This window comes from Mastomys coucha, unplaced genomic scaffold (genome assembly GCF_008632895.1).
Source record: "Mastomys coucha isolate ucsf_1 unplaced genomic scaffold, UCSF_Mcou_1 pScaffold20, whole genome shotgun sequence".
Classification (NCBI taxonomy): domain Eukaryota; kingdom Metazoa; phylum Chordata; class Mammalia; order Rodentia; family Muridae; genus Mastomys; species Mastomys coucha.
In genome coordinates this window covers 95,142,138-95,164,058 of record NW_022196903.1, presented here as the reverse complement: position 1 = coordinate 95,164,058, position 21,921 = coordinate 95,142,138, and the positions used below count along the sequence as shown (strand labels likewise).

Below are 21,921 nucleotides of genomic sequence, written 5' to 3'. Positions count from 1 at the left end.
AAGTAATTAGACAAAATGAATGCTGTAATCCCATTTTCTTGGGTCCATACCAGACACAAAATTCTTAGCTCTCCATTTCCAGATTCTTCCGAGAATCTGGCAGCAGATTCTGAATGAGAATTCCAGAACTTGACTTTACCCTCACTAGGACTGCCTGTCGGACTGACTGCGTGTTTCTTAGGAATGTCTACAGCCTTGGGAGGTAGTAAAACCAAAACAAAAACTACCAAAGGCATGGGTAACTTTGTGAACTTTCCACTTAGACTGGAATCCCAAAAGTGGGATTTCAACACAACGCCAGGCTTGCTACTATGTTTGAAAAGCTGCTCTGGAGTAGAAGAGAAAGGTCCAGAGCTCCGGATGGGAAGGATTTTTCCATCAAGTTAAAATCCAAGGTGTCTATAGACCAGCAGCTTCTCCATGGCTGGTAGGTTCTTTTAATGTGGACACTCAGGCTCCATGTGGACCACTGGCTCACAATCTGAAAAGACACAAAATTCTCAAAAGAGCCTGTCTGCAGCGATTCTTTGAACTGCTCCAATGAGAAGATGGAGATAAAATAACACATAAATAAATAAATAAATGCACTTAAGGAAAACAAAACAACAACAAAAACAAGTTGAAGGGATGTAGTTGGCCAGTTGGCTGAGGTAGGCGTTGCTACAAGGACTTGAAGTTTCAAGCTCCTCCAGCTCTTCAACCGCCAGAGTCAGGGCTCCAGTAATCGGGGGCAATAGTTTTCAAGTGGAGCTAAAGTGCGCTCTCACATTGTAGCGCTGGATTTTAAAGGGACCAGTTTAGAAACTGAGCAAAACGCTTGAGGTACTGTAGTGCCCTCTTTATAGAGACTTAAGAAGAGGACCCAGCTAACCACTCTAGCCTGTGACACCCAGACAGCTAGAGGGGAGATCTAATTTCTGCAAATTTGCCTTCTGGTCCTAGAAACCTCTAGCTGCTAAACACTGCAGTTTGCAGATCTTCTGGTTGCGACCAAAGTTTCAGCCAGAGCGTCCGGCAGCCTCTGTAACTTTCCCCGGAGTGAAATAAATAAATAACGACCGTAAATGCAGACATAGCAACGCCTTAGATATTTTTCTCTCTAAAAGGCAGACACAGGAGAAAGGAGGTGGGGAATGAAAAGTACTGATGTGGAAGGAAACTTCTGTGGGCGAGAGCCACAGACGCAGCTCCAAACTGAGGGAGATGCTCTCTGCTGGCGTACTTTGTCTTTTAGAGAATCCTCCAAGGCGGCGGAGAGGAGACCCCTAAAAGGGGGCCCATCTCCGGTCTCTGGCAGATCTTCTTGCTTTGTGGTCACCTCAGCCTCTTCTGCCTGGGAGGTCCCCCCTCCCTTTGGCAAAAGGAAGGTCGCGAGGCCCCAGAGGCAGGATGTGAGTGCGCTCGCGCTCGAGCCAATACGGCCGGAGGAGTCCTGTTCCTCGGGCATTTTCCGAGGAAGTCTGGAGCAATTAGGCTCAGTCCTGGGAGAGCTAGTTAGAGAGCGGGCGGCGTAGCCGGCGTGTCTGGGCCGCCTCGCAAAGAGGGAGGGAGGGGGCGGCCGGTCGCCCGGCGGCGACACCGGGCCCCGGCCGCCACCATGGGTTTCGAGTTGGACCGCTTCGACGGCGACGTGGACCCTGATCTGAAGTGCGCCTTGTGCCACAAGGTCCTGGAGGACCCGCTGACCACCCCGTGCGGCCACGTCTTCTGCGCCGGCTGCGTGCTGCCCTGGGTGGTGCAGGAGGGCAGCTGCCCCTCGCGTTGTCGCGGTCGCCTCTCGGCCAAGGAGCTCAACCACGTCCTGCCGCTCAAGCGTCTCATCCTCAAGTTGGACATCAAGTGCGCGCACGCAGCGCGGGGCTGCGGCCGGGTGGTCAAGTTGCAGGACTTGCCCGAGCACCTGGAGCGCTGCGACTTCGCGCCCGCGCGCTGCCGCCACGCGGGCTGCGGCCAGCTGCTGCTGCGACGCGACGTGGAGGCCCACATGCGCGACGCGTGCGACGCGCGGCCCGTGGGGCGCTGCCAGGAGGGCTGCGGGCTGCCGCTGACGCACGGCGAGCAGCGGGCGGGCGGCCACTGCTGCGCGCGGGCTCTGCGGGCGCACAACAGCGCGCTGCAGGCCCGCCTGGGCGCGCTGCACAAGGCGCTCAAGAAGGAGGCGCTGCGGGCCGGCAAGCGAGAGAAGTCGCTGGTGGCGCAGCTGGCCGCCGCGCAGCTCGAACTGCAGATGACCGCGCTGCGCTACCAGAAGAAGTTCACCGAGTACAGCGCACGCCTCGACTCGCTCAGCCGCTGCGTGGCCGCGCCGCCAGGCGGCAAGGTAGGCAATCTGTCTCTTGACTCTGTCTCTGTCTCTGTCTCTGTCTGTCTGTCTGTCTGTCTGTCTGTCTGTCTGTCTGTCTGTCTGTCTCTCTCTCTCTCTCTCTCTCTCTCTCTCTCTCTCTCTCTCTCTCTCTCTCTCTCTCTCTCTCTCTCTCTCTCTCTCTCTCTCTCTCTCTCTCTCTCTCTCTCTCTCTCTCTGAGTGTGTCTTTGCATCTCCCTTTCCCTCTCTCCCTCTCTCCTCCCTCTTTAGCTGGCCCAGAGTCCCACCAAGGTCCTTTGAATAGTATAGGGATGCCATGGTCTTCCTGAGTGCATCTTTGGCCTCCTCTTGTTAGCAGTGCTTGCCAGCTGCATCACTCTGTGCGGGTTACTGAACTAATCCCAACTGAGAAAGTATGGTCCCCAAAGGCAGGGCATATAGGGCAAATTGAAGCTACAGCAGTTTGGCGTGGGGGGGGGGGGTAGGTGGGGGCGGCGGAGTGTGTCTAGGAACACTTAAGGGAACCCACAACCACAACCAAGTGTAGGGTAGGAACCAAGAACGTAGCTCCTGAGTCACGGAGATGTTGAGAAGCTTTGCCCAGAACACCAGCCTGAGATCCCGGAAGCTGCTCATCTTGGCTTAAGATCAGAGCCATGGTCCTTGTGGATGTGACACTGCCTGGGGTGACCTGGAATCATGGTTCTGCTGTGATCCAAAGGGTGGCTGCAGAGCCGTTAAGGTGCAGCTTGAAGGGGATGCCAGGAGAGAATCCCCCCACCCACCCACTCCCCCCCCCTCCCCCGTGTAAAGCCTGGATTCAAACTTGTACTTTCCTGCCAACTCACTGGCTGACCTAAAGCAAGTAGCTTAACCCCTCTTAAGTTGGAAACTATGGTTCCTAACGACATACAGCAGGAAAACACAGCCAGGCACCGCACCGTAGGAGTACTTGTTTGGGCAATCGAGAAAGAACCCAATGACCCACTTACTCCAATAACTGGAAAGTAATAATTAAGTGGTAGTCTCCTGGAATGAAAACATCTCCGCCTTTTGGTAACCAGCTGAGTGACTTGTGGCTTAGAGGTGCCTCGGTTTACCTCTAGTGTAAAGTGATGTTGTTTCCATCAAGGTGAGGATGTAGAAAACAGTCTGGCACAGTGCCCGACTGAGAGTACCTGCAATTACCTTAAACCACTCCTATACCATTCCCCTACCCTGCTCATCAATCAGGGGGATTATGTCAGCCTCCACTCATGAGGCTTACCAGCTTCAGTGCTTCTCAGTCATTTTTCTTCTCTCTCTTCTTTCTCCTCTCCTCTTCTCTTCCCACTCCCTCTATCCCTCTCCCCCCTCTCTCCTCCCCCTCCATCTCTCTCCTCCCCCTCCCTCTCTTCTCCCCTCCCTCTCTCTCCCTCTGTTCCCCTCCCCTATCTCTCTCTCATAAAAAATATAGGTACAATGCTTACCATTTTGTACATGGAGAAACTGCAGTTCCTGGAGGGACAAGCGTATGCTTAGGTCAGAGCTTTAAAGGTTCAGAGGTGGGTTTTGACCACACTTGTCTCTCTAGCACAGTGTCTTTCAACCTGTGGGTTTTGGTCTCATATTAGATACCCTGCACATCAGATATTCACAGTTTGTAACAGTAACAAAATGATAGTTATGAAGTAGCAATAAAGTAATTTTGTGTTACTGCCCAGAAACAGTTCCAACATAAGGAACTGTATTAAAGGGTCACAGCATTTCCCGGCCCTGTTCTTAACCACAGTTGTGTCATGTCTCAGTTTAACCACTGGTACCTGTTACTCTATATTTATTAAGGGCTACCAACAGTGTGTGTGTGTGGGGGGGGGGGGTTCTTTCCACTTCATCTAACCCTTATAGATGAGGGAACTGACCTGTCCAAATCCCAACAGTGCGGCTCAGAAGAAAAGCATGGATTTAGGTTCTGCCACCCACAGAAGATGGGTTTTTACTAGACTTTGGCTCAATCTAGGCATGTGTTGACGTTTGGGGGTTTGGTGAGGCTTTGTTACTGGGAGTCTCTGCTGTCAGATACTATGTAGCACATTGAGCAATACTCCTCCTGGCTTCAACTCACATGATGCCAGTAGACTTTATTCCAAATTCCAACAATCCAAAATGTCTCCAGATATTGTCAAGTGTCCTCTACGGACCTGCATTCCTTCACTTGAAAACCACTGGTTTGCCTGCAACTAAGCGTGCCACATTTTCAACAGCTGGATGCTTCTGCTGCCTGGCAAGGGGCGTGGACCCTGCTGCTGCCACTCTGGCTGCTGCTCCAGATGGCCTGGCAGAAAGGGGAGCATATTTGCCCAAGGGGGCCTCCAGAGACCTGTGTCTGCTCTGTTCTCCCCACTTCCCCTCCCTTGCTCCTTCTTCCATGCCTGCATTCCCGGCCTGCAAGTTTCTACCCTTCACCCCCTTTCTGGCCCCTGGCCTGTCTGTCAGCTGCAGTCTCCACAGCTGGCCAGCTCTGGTCGAAGGGCAAATATTTACAGCTCTGAGGCTCACAGAGGACCGCACAGGCGCACAAGAGACTGGTGTGAGCTTGCAGCTCACCCAAACAGAGGGTTGAGCTTGCTTTTCAATCAGGCGCCAGGTTTGGGGCAAAGGCTTTCCCAAGTGTCTCTTGTTTATGCTGTCGTCTGGGCTTCCTGTGTCGTCTTAGGAGTGACGCTTATTTATAAATAAGCCATTCACTCCTTCTGAGCTCATACATCATTCACTGTTGAGATAGTTTATTATTTCTTCTTGCCTTTGTATTTTCTTTCTGGGATGTTTGAGTAAACTCTCTTTTAGAATCAAAAATATGATGCTTAAATAAAAATTGTGGATGTGTTTTCGAGCTCTGTTGGGTAAATAGGGCAGAGAATCGGGGGTGTTAAGTTCAGGAACAAGATGATGATTTTGAGAGACAGAGAAAGTTCATCCTGAAGGTGGAGCCCTGCTTAGGACCTACATGGGCCTTTGTGCCAGACTTGCGACAGTCAAGGATGTCCTGGTCCAAAAGCTGCCCTTGATGGCTTCTCAGGCTTTAACCCTTAGTCAGCCTCAGATGAGGTCTTAAGGAAGCTTGCCCCTCTTGTTCCCAAGGTAACCCTCCTTGGCCTTTGCTGAGAGGGTCAGCCCTTCCTGTAGTCAGCTGTAACTCCTCCCATTAGGAGCTGTTTAAGGACTTGTGTATTTCATTGGGCCAACTTTCTGTCCCTCCCCGGTTCTGTTTATTCTTTTCCAAAGGCAGAAGGATTTAAGTTGCCTGGAAACTCTCAGATACAAAACTTTTATTTCATATTTTTCTAAAAACCCATTGTTTGTTTCTCAGATATAAACTGAAGCATATAATAAAACTTGCTTCATAAATGATCTGACGTTCTTCATATTGTCTTGATTTAGTTTTTGACAACACCCAAGCACATCGGATTTGGCTGGATTGGACCCTGTGGCTTGCTCCGGTTGAAGTGCTATTGTAGCTTTTTTCAGACCTCAGTGTGCTAGGAATCTTTGGAGAATGTGGCAAAACCCATTTCCACAGTCTCTCCCGTTAGCCAGTCTCAGGAACCTAGAGCTCTTGTACGTGCTAAGCAAGTATGCTACCACTGAGCTATATCCCCAATTCTACTTTATGAATTTTTTCCTCTGTGCAGTGTTGGTGATGGAGTCCAGAGCCTTAGAAATGCCAGGGAAGCAATGAAGGAGCTAGAGAAAGGACCCAAAGAGCTGAAGGAGTTGCAGCCCCTTAGGAAGAACAATATGAACTACCTAGTACCCTCAGAGCTCCCAGGGATTAAACCACCAACCAAAGAGTACACATGGGGGGACTCATGGCTCCAGCAGCATATGTATAGCAGAGGTTGGCCTAGTTGGTCATCAATGGGAGGAGAAGCTCTTGGCCCTGTGAAGGTTCTATGCCCCAGTGTAAGGGAATGCCAGTGCCAGTAAGCAGGAGAGGGTGGGGTGGTGAACAGGGGGAGGGGGGAGGGAACAGGGGTTTTTATTTTTTTCATTTTTTTTCCTTTTTTGGAGGGGAAACTGGGAAAGGAGGTATCGTATGACATGTAAATTAAAAAAATATCTAATAAAAAGAAGTAGTCTAATGGAAAATAAATTAAATAAATACTAAATTTTACAACAGCAAAATATGTTTAGAATACTTTAAGTTTCATATACCCACTAGAGTATGTAAGAGTTCTTACTACATCATAACTTTCCTAACATGAATTATTGTGAGACTCCTTAATTTTTACCTACGTAATGGAGAATAGTATTTCCTAGACTTGCTTATTAAAGTTTGACCATTCTAACTAAAAGAAGAAGAAGAAGAAGAAGGAGGAGGAGGAGGAAGAGGAGGAGGAGGAGGAGGAGGAGAAGGAGGAGAAGGAGAAGGAGAAGGAGAAGGAGAAGGAGAAGAAGAAGAAGAAGAAGAAGAAGAAGAAGAAGAAGAAGAAGAAGAAGAAGAAGAAGAAGAAGAAGAAGAAATGCCAGGGAAGTCTTCAACAGCTGAATTAACTCCTACCCTTCAAATCATTGTCTAAACATTTTAAGATCAGGGATAGTGTCTAAAACTGACAGACATCTACAGCAGTGGACTAGGAAGATACCTCTGATTTGGTAGAAGGCCTGGCATGGGTGCCATATTTCAGTTAAAGAGGCTTGTTTCCACCCTCAGTTTCCAACCCTGATCTACCTTTATGTTTGTAAGAGCAGAGGCATTCTAGAGCACGTTTAGTTTTGCTCTCTGGCAAGGTGGAAGCTCTTGGTAAAACTTCAGCATCCATTGAGACACTTAAAGCTCATCCCTGTGCCCTTTGACCCCCTGCGTCCAGTCAGTCATGGAATCCTGGTTTACCTCTTAAACCTGTCTTGCACCACCTATTTACTCTTCTCTTAGGTCATTCAGACAATCTTCTGTCTCAGTCAGAGATTCTCAACCTCAGCACAGCCAACATTTGCACTGGCTCCTGTTGGGTCTGTGTTACTTTCTAGGGTGTGTCCTGGGTAGCACCTTACCCTAACATCAGCACACCGTGAGGAGCAGCAGTCCCTGGGCTGTGATAATCAGATCTACCTGCAGCCACTCCATAATGAGGAACAAGACTGGCCTTTCTTTCAACCACCGCCATCCCAGCATCATCTCCTGCCTGGACCAGCCGTTCCTCCCTGTACCCTTTCATTTCACATCAGTCTTTACCTATCACTAGCAATAACTTCTTACAAGTGTCAATCACATCTCACTCTATTCTATCTTCTTTGCCTTGGGCAGGAGGAGGCGAACAGTTGAACAAACTGCATCCAACTACACCCACCTGGTGGTGTTCTCCTTTCTCTTGTCTTGACTTCATTGAGTTCTGAGAGCTTTGTAGCTAAGCCTCCAGGCTCCCAACTTAACTAGCCATGGGCCTTTGCATCTGCTTTTTTTTCTCTATCTGAAATGGTGGTTTCACTCATGCTTCTTCATGGCACTTGCTCCTTCTCTACTTCTCTCCACTTGCCCTGGGACTTTCTGTCCACACTTAGGTTTATTCCTTAATAGCTGGCTTCCTCTCCTTTCCATTTTGATCCAGCATCACTACACCCAGAAACCAGGCTTCTCGGGTCTTATGGATGATATCTGCCATCCTAAGCCTCTCCCTTGTTCGTGGAATTTATGCTAGTTATAACTCTCTAATTAGAAGGGCCTGTCTGGTGGAGGACTGTCTCCTCCTTGCTAGAGTCCTCCCCATGAGTCGCCTACGTCCTTGATGGCCACTCTTGTCAGCCATCAGAACCATGCAGGTTGCTCATGAAGAACGGACTTGGGTTACAAACAATACGTTTCCCTATGTCATCCATACCTCAAATTGTTTCCAGGTTTTCATTGTTTTTCTTCTATAAGATCCACCTGGATCAAGTGGTATAAAAGCTTCAAATCCCCGAAACTGTTTTTGGCCATTTAGAACTGGAGATAAGTTAATTTAACAAATAATTGTGTCAAGAAAGTATTCCAGATGTGTGAAGGCTTTGAAATGAATCTATTCCGTGTTTGCCCTTGGGTGTTCTTTGTTTCATACAAGTGTTAGCAAATAGCTGTTCCTTAGTGTGTTTAACAAAACAGCTTCTTTCAGCTGAAAGAGCTGTGGGCTGACAGCTGTATTCTGTTTCGGTGATTTATAGAGAAGGGGAAGATTTGGTTTACAGATATATTAGCTATGCTGGAGTCAGTGTGTATAACTGTTGGGGTTGGGAATTCTCCTGAAATTAATGTATGAGTGGTTCTTGTAGTGTTCAGAGGTGATGCACACCTCTCTGGGTGTGTAGTCGATAAGTGAGGATCGGTGTGTCCCGTAGTTCTCACTGGACTGGAACCAGAATGCTTAAAAGTCTCCAGCAGGTTTCACTGGTGCTGACACGGGAGGGTGCCATGAAGCGTCTTGAGACACCACTCCTGTTACATAGAATTCTCCAGCCGGCTTTCTGTTTTTTATGGAGAGGTGATAAAATGTTTATAAAAGCCAGGGACTGGGGAGATAGCTCGCTATGTAAGTGCTGAGGACCTGAATTTGAATCCCCAGCACTCAGGTAACACATGAGCTCTGCAGTACACACCTATAATACCAGCAGGACAGGCAGAGACCAGAGAATTCCTGTTGCCTGCTTGCCAGCCAGCCTAGCTGAACTGATGAGGTCCCGATTAAATGAGAGACCTGTCTCGAAATATATAGACGTGTGTGTGTGTGTGTGTGTGTGTGTGTGTGTGTGTGTGTACATGAACGCGCGCGCGTGTGCGTGTGTTCGTGCATACATACATACATACATACATATATACATGTGGTGAAGAGCAACTGAAGAAGACAGCAGCCCTTGACTTCTGGCCTGCACATACATGAACAGATGCTTGAGTCTGTGTGGACACACAGAGAAACAGGTAAACACATAGGCACATACAGAACAGAAAGAAAAACAACAACTAAGCAAAAATCAAAAATATCACCCCCACCAAAAAACCAAACCAAACCAAACAAACAAACAAAAGAACCAGAAACATTCTAAACCAGTTTGGTTAAAGCAAGAAATGAGATGGTAAGGGCAAAGCTAGCTTTAAACATAGTGTTTCCTGACCTCAGTCTCATACACTTTCATCAAAATAAGACTACTTTATCCAATACCAACTAGTCACTCCTGAAATCATATACATACAAGCCATCCTAAACAGACACCATCAGGTTGCATTTACATATTTACATATTCATGCACGTACACACACACAGACACACATCAATAATAGTCACAGAAAAAGAGGTCACATGTTTGAAAAGGAGAAGGGGAGCATGGGAGGGGTTGGATGGAAGAAGGGAAGGGGAAAATATGTAATTATATTTTAACTAAAATTTTAAAAAATTAAAAAACGACTAGTTTATCATGCTGCAAAGTACTCCTCTGTAGTTTCCCACAGGCTTCAGAAGGATTGTCATCATGTGTGCCTAGCTCTGTGTTGGTTTGGAGTGTGGATGGAGTCTCTAGTTCATCCTCAGGGAGACCTGGTCACTCCCTACTGTAGACAGGGTCAGAGCCCAGACAGTTGAGTAACTTGACCACTGTGTTCCCTGGCTCCTTCTGCTGGTTTTCTTGCCTTCCAATACATGGATTTCCTCTCCTTGCAGAAATTGCCATGTTCATAGATCCTATGCAATGCATGGGGAGTACAGACCACAGCTTGGCTAGCAGAGACACTCAGGCAAAGAGGATAAAAAACAAACAAACAAAACAAAACAAAACAAAAAAACTAACAAAATGATAGTATACAGGAGGCAATTGTACCACCTCATTTCTTTCATTTTTATCCAAGTTATTTTAAGAGGGGCTCAGGGTGGGAAGTAGATAAAATTTTTCCAAATATATTCTGTTGTTCAGTTCCCTAAATCCTTGTATCTAGAGTGTCAGGTAGTGTGGTGGACTTTGATTGGTACAAAGGCAAAACTGAACGTCTTTAGCTTAAGGGAGAAGTCAGACATCTACTTATGAGTTGAAATCACCCTAACTCTTATTACTTGCCTATCCAAGCTTTGTGTCTGTCAGGTTACCCTTCTCCCCTTGGCCCCAGTAATGGTGCCCTAATAATCTAGTTCCAATAAGAAAGGGATTGGTATAAGGCAATGATTACTCTTGTAAAGAAAATAACTACCAGATGGGCTTGGGTGGCCATCTTTCTCATCCATGCCATATGTGTAATTGCCGATGTGTAACAGGGCAGAGGCAGTATATAACCTTGGTTTGAGTGTGGCCTACAGCAACCACAGCCATGGGAACTGGGGATGCATGTGCCAGATGAGTCCTTGACAGACAGTTCACCCTGTTTGCTAGAAGCTATTTTTCAGGTGCCCATAGCGCCGCTTCAGGAACACGAAGAGAAGGACAAAGTCCCATCAGGTTGAGGGGCCAGGTTGGATGCAAAGTACCCAGAGTAGAGCTGGCTATCAGATTTTAGACACTATGGCCTGAACGACCACATGTGTCTTCTCCCTGATGTTCAGGCACTCTGAGGGGAACTTCCAGTTCCTATAAACAATAAAATAATGGTTTTACAGCTGCTAAGTGAAGTAGACTTTGCTCTCTGTAATCTGGCAAAGAAAATACTTTGGGGTGGGTCTTTGGATGTTTAAAATTTTTAAATTTCTTACCATGGTAGTCAGGGGGCTACAGCAGGAGGATCACATTCAAGGCTTGTCCTGTGCTACATAATGAGAGCATGCTAAAAACAAAATTTCACAAACTCTTATCCAACCTGTTTTAGTCCATTTGCATTGCCGTAACAAACACGCCATAAATCGGGCATCTTGTAAACAATAGGAATTGGTTTCTCAAGCTCTGGAGTCTGAGAAGCCCAAAGACAAACATAGCACTTTTAGTGTTGGGTAAAGGCCTGAAGCAGCTTTGGTTCACAGACAACATTTTGATCTTTTTGGTTTGTTTGTTTGTTTGTTTTCCCCTATGCCATTATAGAAGAGGTTAGAGACCCTTTGGGGCCTATTTTGAAGGCACTGATTCCTAAATACATTTCAGCATGCCTCCCTTCTTCCACTATTATTATTACCCTTAAGATGTATGATTTCAATAAAATTGTTAAATGCAAATGTTGTGTGTGCATATACATACATGTGTATTGCCAGGGGGGGCGAGGGGGGACTCTGTAGGGCAGACAGCAACATTCAGTGTTATTCCTTAGGTGATACCCACCTTAGTTTTTGAGACAGAGTCTTGAGTGGTGTAGAACTTGGTATGTGTGCTAGGTTGGCTGGCCAGAGGGCCCCAGGGATCCACCAGTCTCCACACCCTCAGTCCTGGGATTATGCATGTGTGCCACCACCTCTTGGGACAGTCTTTTTGTTTGCAAGGCAAGCACTTTATTGACTGAGCCATTTCCCAACCTCCCAGTGTCTGAATCTTGAGGGCACACACCAATGTTCACAGCATCACACACCCTTGGCGGACCCATCGAGGATGTCGCACTTGAGGTTCTGAAGGCAGTGGTGTTTGCGTCGTGTTTGGTTATTTCCATGAATCATTTGCTTATGAACAGTCTCAAGGAAAGCAAATGAGTCAATGGCAAAAATTAGAGATATGAATTTGGAGCTCAGCTTGTGGAAATACAAAATCAAACGCTTGGGGATTCTGCAGTTTGTTTAGATAATGTGGCAAACTTTTGAGTAGAGCAGAAGTGAGAACTCTTTGTCTCTGTTACGTATTGTTTGGCTTGCAGATGTGTATGTGTGATTCAGCAGAGCTAAAAGCCCCACAAAAGCTGTCCTTTGGTCCCATGTACCTGTCTTCCTGAGCCCTTCATCTCTCTCCATTCTCTCTAAACTGTCCTGGTAAGTCACATATCCTGCTCTTGCTCCCATGGCTGTCTCATCCAACTGAAACTTGTATTTAACTTGTATCATCTTCATCACCCGCCTCTGCCTTAGGCTCAAACAGTGTCCCCTTCTGTTCTTTCTCCAGGAACCCTTTATTTCAACTGGAATTTGAATTACAAGGAGGGCTTAGTCTATGCTCCTTCATTGAGAATGGCAAAGGCTGAACTACAAAGAGAACAAAAGGCTTCAAGTGTAGGGAGTGAAGACATCCCCAGTCCTTCCTTACAGAACCTCTGGCAGATGGCTCTGTCTCCCGGTCCCTCCAACCCCCAGTCTGCACATTCTTTGCTTGGCGACAGCCAAATATACAGCACTTTCATGTCACTAGTCAACAGACAGGCCTGTTTCCCAGCTGTGTGAGCCTCAAGGAACTTCGCTAATATGAAGCTGAGAGGTGTCCTGCCACCCCAGACACCCTAGTGGTCGGTCAGTCAGGAGCAGTCAGTTCCATTTCCCTTGTACCCACTTGGCAGCTTTCTAGTTCAGCTTGCCCTGTTCCAGGAGACCACAAACTGCACTGAGCCAGGAGCAGCCCTCACTTTCAAAAAGGAGTGTTTGAAAGAGTTCATAGTGATAGTGGCAGAGATGGATGCTGAAAGAGCCATGCTGATCAGTGCTAGCCTCAGTCCCAGCTTCTGAAGCCAGAGAAAAGTGACAGAGTAGGACTGAAATGCACAGGGACTTTGTCCCTAGAGGGCAGGTCACACTCTTCAGTGCTGAAAGAGCAGCCCTCACAAGAGTGTCTCCCAGACAATCAAAGTGGAGCAACACATCACTTAACGAGATAAAGAGAGAAAGGCGTTAGGCAGTTCTGGCACATGAGAACATGATAAAGTCTGGTTATACTAGGCTGACGCCAGGGCATAGCATCCCATGGGACCACTCGTGTATGTGGCCCGCCTTTAAGTGAAAAAGTCCTTGAGGGGGAAAAATTTCATTAAGAGGTTTGTGGCAGTACATGGAATATGTGACTTCCACCCTGAAGTTTCCTCCCCCGCCCTCCTGCTCCAAATTCTTAAATAGCTGGCTGTGGAGTGTGAAGCAGCTGAGATTTCAGATGATCCAGTAGGTCCATATAGGAGGAGGGAAGAGGAATTTTAAACAAAGTCATATTCATGGTACTGGGAAGTAGGCTTCTATTTCTTGTTGTGGCCTGCTGGCCTGGGGCCTCTGAAGGTTTCATGCTCTTGTTTGAGTACAGCCATAGGCCCTTCTCTAAGGTTAATCTGCGTCCTTTCTCTACTCTAAAGATATAAGGCTACCCCAAGGAGACCGACATCACACTAAGGGCCCAGCTATCTCCTTGGCTGGAGTTCTAGAATGGCAGTAGCTTGACAGTAGTGTATTAGATCTGTCTGCCCAGCTACAAGAAATAATGATGTCAGTGGGGTCCATAATTACTTGCTTTTCTTTTCCACCCAGCGGCGTATTCCTCTGTCTACTGGGTCCTAGGGAAGAGACATGAGAACTGTTACAGAGTCTGGACACTGAAAGCAAAGCTCGGGGGAAGGCTCTCCTGACTTCCACTTCCTGCTGTCTTCCTTCTCTTGCTTTCTTCTCAGCCTTAAGCCCCCGGGATCTGGAGGGCCTTGGTGCCAGCCAGAGTGTGCGGCCATCCCTCCCTAAGGACTCTGCTCCCCATCTCCCGTTTGCCTCCACCACTCAGAGTCAAGCTCACAGTTTCTTGGGTTTGCGCTGGTGCGAGTGGCATCTGCTTTCCATCTGCTTTGCTCCTCCCCCTCTGCCTGGCCATGTCCTGTGTCCCATTACCGTTCTGCTGGCCCACAGCCCACCTTGTTGTCTGCCAGTCTAGGCTGTGCTTGGCTCAGAGTCTTGAGCTGCCTGCCTTGATTTTTCTCCTCACAACGTGCCCTCTCCGGTGTGAAGTGTGTCGACCTGATAGTTTTTCCATTGGTTTTCTAGAGTTACTTTTGCAGTCTTGGGGGAAAAAAAGGGGTGGGGGTGGGGGGGAGAGACGCAACATGGGCTAGTATCTTCCTTTTTGTTTATTTTTAAAATGTCTTTTATTTTCAGTGCCAGTTCTTCAAGCTTACCTTACTATTGACTAAGCTATTCTCCACTGATTGGATTTGGGGGAATAGTGACTGACGGGTTGACAAACATCCCAGCGTCAGTGTTGAGCAAGGTCCATCTCAGCATTCAGCCTTGCTTATGTCTTGAGCACTTACGATGGGCCAGTATACTTGGGCTTACGTGGATCCTTGTGAGGTATTGCCTGTATCCTCCGTTACCATGGTACCCATGGCATGAGAAGAAGCTATTAATCCCTGTCTGTGGATCAGGAAGATGACCTCAAGTCATGACTTGTGAGTGGAAGATCTTACCTAAGGTGCTGTTGCTGTCAGGGGCATGGTACTTTCAGGATTTACCAAGCTTTGAAAAACATTTTCAATCTTCACCGTTACTGTTATCTGTTACTGTTATAAAATCCGTTATGCTTGTTAGACTTTAAAGGCTGCCTTATCATATCATCCAAGGGTGCCCAACCTTTTGATATTACTATATGACATTGTACTATGCACTTTTTGTGGGACTGCATCGTAGCTCTCCTGGGATGTATGGAGCCCTCAGCTGGCAGATTGACATAGCTGGTGCAGACGGATTAGGACATGGAGCAAATGTTACAATCATCCCACAGAGAGCATGGGTGCTGGAGTTTCACAGACTTCAGTTCTAGTCTCCAGGCTCCCACTTTCTTTCTGTTTAACCTTGAGCCTGTGTGTAATGGTCCCTGTGCTCCTGTGTTGAGAGACAGATGTGCCCCTTAATCAGCTGTTCACATAAAGTTGGACCCTTCCCCATGTCTGATCCCCCTACCCTGAATTTTGGAGAAAATTGCATAGCATGGCTTGTGATAAAGCCCCAAATGATCCAGTACTGCTTAAATATTCCCTTAAGTGGAAGACACCACTGTACCAAAGTATGAAGGGTCAGGAGGGCAGCATGGTCAGAGCTCTTGCACACATCCCTGCATAACTCTCTTTAGCTAGTGAAATGTAATTGAATGGAAACCATTTCTACGACTCTTTTCTGAAGTATTTTGAGCCCAGGAACAGATTACACAGTTTTTCAGAGATGATGTTTCCAAGTCTGATGTTTGTATGGGATATGATGGTGAAAACCATAATTCATAGTTCACCTGCAAAACTGAGCAAGTGAAGGTTGTTGGAGAGCACAGTAGGAGAGGAAATGGGGGATGAAGCCCAGGGGAAGAGAACAGAGCATGGCGTTTGGTAGTGGGGTGGAGAAATGAAAGAATTCTGTTCCTGCTGACCTTCCTCTTAGCCAGCTCAGCATCCCATCCCTCATGACTCTTCTACACATTAGCTTACTGCTGTGACTCAGCCCGAGGTGATATACCGCCATCTGAATCCAGTCTGGGCACCAGACTAGTACAAGGTGGTTGTGAAGCATCCTCCTGTTTTCTCATTGATTGCCTCAGGCAAGGAAGTATAGGCCAACTTGATTGTCGGGGAAAGTTCTTTGCAGGCTGCTGCTGAGCTGAGGAATATGGTGTTGGGGATGGCTTTCTTAACCCTTCAAAAGATACCCAAGGCCTCTTGAGCACCTCGGATAGCATTCCTGGGCCACTTCAGGATTTTGTTCTGTTTCTGTTTCCTGGGCAAACCTTCCTACAGTGAACCCCTTTCCTGAAATGTTAGCAGTGGAAGCACGAGGGGCAGGGTAGAAGTTTTGCATATAGAGTTACCTTCTATACGCTGTATTGAAACAAAGCGGTGTGGACGATGGAGAGAGGATCAGAGGTTGTTCGTCTGAACACAAGCTCAACCTAGTATCAGCTCATTGACAGGTAATATCTGTGGCACAGTCTTTCACCTATATTTGAAGGCTGGGAATAGCATCACTTTATAAAACTGTGTGGATTAGTAAATGCAAGAAAGCAGTTCACTTTGTAGTATAACTTTCGCCATATAGCAAAAACTGAAAATATTAGCTATTGCCATTGGAAATGGAGCATAATAACTTTTTTTTTTTACTCTTCTCCTCCTCTCCCTCTTTCTCTTCCTCTCTCCTACCCTTTCCTTCCCTCTCTTCCCTTCTCTTCCTAATTCCCCTCCCTTGGTGCCCCCCTCCCTCCATCTATCTTCATGATTCTCACACAGTAGATTTGAAAATAAACTTTGGGTTCATTTGATCATGCATTCTTTTTTGTACACCATTTGAGATTGTCAGAGCACAATCCATCTGCCTTGGATTAGTGTGTAACTGTACAGTTTCCATCATTGATTGTTATGAAAGCCAGGCATGTAAGCCATGTACGATAACTTGTTCAAAGTACCATGTATTTCTAACTTTTCACCCTCCTAAGAGAGCACAGTAAGAGATGGACTTCCAGTCTGTCTGGGTGGATTTTCAGTGTCCAACACAGAAAGCAGCAAACTGTCTCACTAGAAAAATATTTACAGCTCTGTTAGCGAACTTAATGTGTATGTCACAGAACAAGAAGTAACAGTTTGCATGCAAGATGACTCTATTTTGACTGTTCTACCATTTAAGAGTGTTAGCTGAGGTGCCTGGCATCTCTGTCCCTTTTGGCTGCCTGTGTGACCTGTCCCTAGGTGACTTCAGCTTGTTAGATTTGAGGTTGTCATGGCTTCCAGCTCTCCCCAGTATGTCTTGTGTTAAGGGGTTCTACATTTCCTACATATCAGTCAGTAGTGACTATGGAAATGAGCCGTTCCCCTCTGACGCACCGTTCAGGGTTTTCTGTTTTCACTCCAGATTTTGTGTCTGACAGATGCTTACAAACACACACACACACACACACACACACACACACACACACTGTGTCTCCCAGACAGAGAAAACTATTGACAGTCCATTGCATGTGCTCACACTTCTGAGAGTCTTGCCATTTGACCCTCTCATGATGTGACATGAATGCCGTCCTTGAGATGTATAGAGAAACAGAGAGTGGCAGTCTAGACAGCCAGAGTCCAGCAGGCCCAAAGAAGGCTGTATCTGTAGACTTAGGAGTCATCGATAATGAATGATTGGGGGGCCTGTCTGGACGCCTCCAGACATTCTTCTGTGGTCATCCCAGGCATGTCTGCAAGATCCTAAAGGCAGGGTGGAATTTCAGATTGGGTTTTAAGAGTTTCCTCAGCCAAACTTCTCAAGAGATAAGAATTTATAAAGCAATTAGCTCCATAGTCATGAGTCTCCTTGTATAAGAAGAAAATGCTACCCTCGATTTCCTGTTTGCAAATCAACATTTTTAACTAATTTGTTGTCTTGCAGGGCGAAGAGACCAAAAGCTTGACTCTTGTCCTGCATCGGGACTCTGGCTCCCTGGGATTCAATATCATTGGCGGCCGACCCTGTGTGGTATGTTAATTGCTAAAACGTGCTTTGATTTGGTTTGGTTTGGTCTGGTTTGGTTTTTCCTCTGTGGAGGTTGGAAGAGAGGTGGAGGATAAGGACTGGATGGTCACTAGCTTCATTCTGCTGTTGTTTTTACATGCAGGGCTGTTCACATTGATCAGTATTATGTGACTGACATTTCTTACTCTTGCTTTACAACATTGGCCTCATACCTCTCTTTCAAACTCTTGACCTTTAGGTTTGCCTCAGTGATTGTGTAGCAGGAGGGCTGAATGAAGTTGTGTGATGTGGATATAGCTAGACATCAATGACCAGTTACCTCCCAACTGAGCTAGATTGTGGGCTCCCCATGTGGAAATGACCCCTTGAACTATGCTTGGCCACCTTGGCATTACTCATGGACAAGCTTCAGTCCCTTCCTCTTTTCTTCCCGGGTCAGCTCTTTGGCCATCTTATCCCTCGGTGGCCCCTCTCCTATATGGAAGAGGTCAAGTTCCTGTCTGCTAGCTTAGCTTTGAGGAAAATGTCGTGAGGAAGAGTTCTGGGGATGGTGAGGGCCGCTCTTCAGACTCTGAGCATTTAGGGAGAATCAGCTGAGTGTCTGCCGTCTCTTCCTCTGTTCAAGCACTGACTATGTGCTAGACCTTGTTTACCAACTAAAAATAGTTCAAGAAAACAATATCTGCTCATCCAGCAAATACACACTGAGCACTGTTATTTGCTAGAGACGGATAGGTAGAGTAGAGACGGAAGAGATTGGGACCCTGTCGTCAGGGAAAGATTGCTGGGTGGGGATTGAGGTTGTCAGGCACAAAACAAGTCTACGTGTTAACCATAGACTGAAAAAAATGGGTGGAAAGAGCATCATTAATGGTGGCGTTCAGGAAAGCCTAGAAGAGATGGCCTGTTGAATCCTGAAGTAGGAGAAGGGGCCAACCCTGCAGAGATGGAGAATATCCCACCCACCCTCCTGGAGCTCACATTTTCATGGAGAGACTGATGGAGTAGGAGAGGACCATGCCACTAGAGATGCTCTGAAGGAGAAGGCATCTTAGAGAAGGACCACTGGACTGAGTTCTGAAAACAGATAGGACTCTGCTAATTAAAGGAACGTTTAGTTTAGAGACAGGCTCTTCCTATGAATCCACCCTAGCCCAGAACATTTGGTTTTCTTGCCTCAGCTTCCTGAGTGTTGGTTTTCTACGTATGCACCCCTGTCCCCAGGTTCATAAACTGTGTTTTGTCTACACACCCACACACACACACACACACACACACACACACACACACACACATTTTTTTTTAAGTATTTGAAGATCACTGAGATAGAAAACAGTGGATTTGGCAGTGCTTACAGGACCTAGGGGTCCCCTAAGGCAGGGGTAGGATTCGGGGCAGCTAGACGTAATCAAATGAGGGATGATGTGCAGAGACGTGATCAAAACGGGATGCAGTCAGTGCTGGGTCTGGACTCTGAAATAGTGTGGGCAGTGACTTGCTGCACCGTGTTTTCACTCAAGGGGAGTGACGGGAGATTTATGGTGGAATTCCTGGAGCTTTTAGCCAAAACCACAGTTTCAAAAACAAAGTTTTGTTTTTAAAAACTGACAGCTTTGTCAGAAACGATATGTAGTAGATAAAATGATGAACGTCATCTGTCTGGGACAACATTTTAAATGCTGGGTGGGGGCAGTAGCCCTTCCCACTTTACTAAACCAGAGGAATGAGCTCACAGATTCCCATCATCCTTGCAGAAATCTTACCAAACTGGAGAAACACTTCTGAGGCTGGAGCTTTTCTGAATTCCCTCCTGCAGTTGATGATGATCCCAGGCTGGGCGCCTCTGCATTATTAGTCTGAACTAGTCCCTTGAAGCCCCAGCTTTGGGACGGGAGAGGGAGACAGGCAGGCCTCAGTCTGTAAGCATTTGACCTCAGCTAACAACAAAGAGGGATCTGTGCCAACTTTTTAAAAGACATATTTGTAACAGGGGTGGAGAGGGGCATTGCTCAGTGCTAGAGCCCTTGGTCGGCGTGCACAAACCGAGGAGAGAGCGTGCAAACTCCTCAGCGCAGAGAATAAATGTGCCACAGACCAGGTTCGTTGCAGGGACCCTGTTTTCCGCGGGATGAGAGTTCTGGTCAGGTGGGCAACAAGTCCGCGAACGACAGACAGAGTCGACACAAGGGTGTGCTGAATCTGAATGTATTTCTTAAAAATGGCATGAGGCTTTTACAGTCATTGCAAGAGAGAAATGACAAATCTAGCAGCTTAGCAGTTGAGGTACATCTGAGGCCATCTAAAACACACTGGGTCTAAAGCAGCAGCCATCTCCTCTGGACTGGTGCTGCACCCCTCCTCCCTTTGATCGCATTGGTGATGATGCTCCCTCCTCTGCCACCTTCTGTCATCAGATTTAAACAACCTCTGCAAACCTCGATCCAGTCCTCTTACTAGATGTTTCAGAAACTCCTGCAGCAGGCAGAGCCTGAACTAGGAAGACCTTGTCTCTGCCCTAGGTGGAACCACATCAAAGCCCGGTGTTTGCAAAACCTTGGTGTGGAGAGGCACTTGTATGGGCGGTGACCGCTGAGAAGGCCATTATGCTTCATCCAGGCGGCTGTTTGGCAGCCACACCCCAGGAGGGGCGAAGGGCTTTTCATCCTCCCTGAGAAGTTGGTTTCTGTTTTTCAAAGTGTGTGTGTGTGTGTGTGTGTGTGTGTGTGTGTGTATGTGTTTCCACTTCTTTTACTTTTAAAAAGTTGATTTAATACAAGCCCAACTTAATTTTGTAGCCTTTTAAAAAGTTCTCTATTGATTTGGTCTCGAACTAACAATCTGTATGGGGACTGAGTAGATGGCTTAGTGGGTAAATGCTTGCTGTGCATGCATGAGGAATGGAGTTTAATCCGTAGCATCCACATGTAAAGCCACTAGGGTCGAAGCCTTAAGGCTGGATGGTGGGCAGAGACAGGAGGATGCCAGGTACTATCTGCCCAGGCTAGTTTAGCTCGAATGGCAAGCTCAGCTTCAGTAAGAGACTTGGTCTCAAGGAACAAATGAGTTTTGGAGCTGCTGGTGAGTTAACCCAGTGGGTAGAAGTGTTTGCTACTGTGCCTGATGACCTGGCTTTGGTCTCCAGGACCCACCTGATAAAGAGACCTGACACAAGTATGACACACATACGCGCTCTCGCACTCACGAGCACACACACACACACACACACACACACACACACACGGGCTTGAGCACTTTTTACATACAGATTCACACAAATATAAACTATACATACCAAATAGCAGAAACCAGAAGGAAGTTCGGTTTCACATTGATGCGTTTCCTGTAGTGTTGATTACAAGTTTTCCAATTAGCAGAAAAAGCATTATCAAACTCTAAAATGTATTCTGCACTTCACTGGGGTAGGAGTGGCTGGCAAGTCTTTGAGTAGACAGGAAAAAGCTGAGCTGAATGCCAGGTGCAGGCACGGGTCTTTAATCCCAGCACTAAGAGGCAGAGGCAGGTGGATCTCTGAGTTTGGGGCCAGCCTAGTATACAGAGTGAGTTTTAGTAGAACCAGAACTAAGCATCCAGGCATACACATTATCAGGCCCGGACACTGAAAGGAGTATAAATGGTTAACATCTCTTCCCAAGGAATTCCTATGAGATGCTTGGTTGGAAAGTGAAATAGCCTAGCCCAGGGCCTCTGACGTCAGGACTATCATTGCATGAGTCTCTGTACAATGCTGTCAGGCAAACCCCATCACTTATTTATCAATTCTCATGTCCCCTACGAAGCAGTAGCTGGTCAGGAGTATCCTGTCATTTAAGCCTTGGGCAAGTATATTTTATATCTGGGTACTCTTGGAATAAAAGCAACCCTTCTTGTTTTTCTTTGACTCAAGACAATAAAACAAATCCTATGATACATTAGTTAACCTTGATTAATAGGTCAGACTTGGAGTATGTTAGAAAAGGAGCCGGGCAGACTAAGACAGAAGGCAGACACCCAAGGGGAAAAATCTGTCTGTCGGGAACGAGCTTCAACTGGCTTTCTTTCACTTTTGTGCTTTCTGTGTGCATGTATTCATATGTGTGCAGCTGTGTGTGTGTCTGTGTGTGTGTGCGTGTGTGTGTGTCTGTGTGTGTGTCCGTGTGTGTGTGTGTCTGTGTATGTGTGTCTGTGTGTGTGTGTCTGTGTGTGTGCGTGTCTGTGTGCGTGTGTGTGTGTCTGTGTCTGTGAGTGTCTGTGTGTGTCTGTGTGTGCGTGTGTGTGTGTCTGTGTGTGTGCATGTGTGTGTGTCTGTGTGTGTGTGTGTCTGTGTGTGTGTGTCT

The 21,921-nt window shown here is 47.0% G+C and overlaps 1 protein-coding gene across 1 annotated transcript in view; it reads left to right on the top strand.

Annotated features, from left to right (window-relative positions):
- The first annotated feature begins 1,471 nt into the window (after positions 1-1,471).
- Positions 1,472-21,921, top strand: part of Pdzrn3 (PDZ domain containing ring finger 3) — a 234,597-nt gene continuing 214,147 nt past the window's right edge. Inside the window, exons 1-2 of the mRNA XM_031382765.1 lie at positions 1,472-2,320; positions 17,504-17,590. Coding sequence (XP_031238625.1) covers positions 1,598-2,320; positions 17,504-17,590 — 810 coding nt within the window. The 5' untranslated portion in view covers positions 1,472-1,597. The remainder of the gene's footprint in view (positions 2,321-17,503; positions 17,591-21,921) is intronic.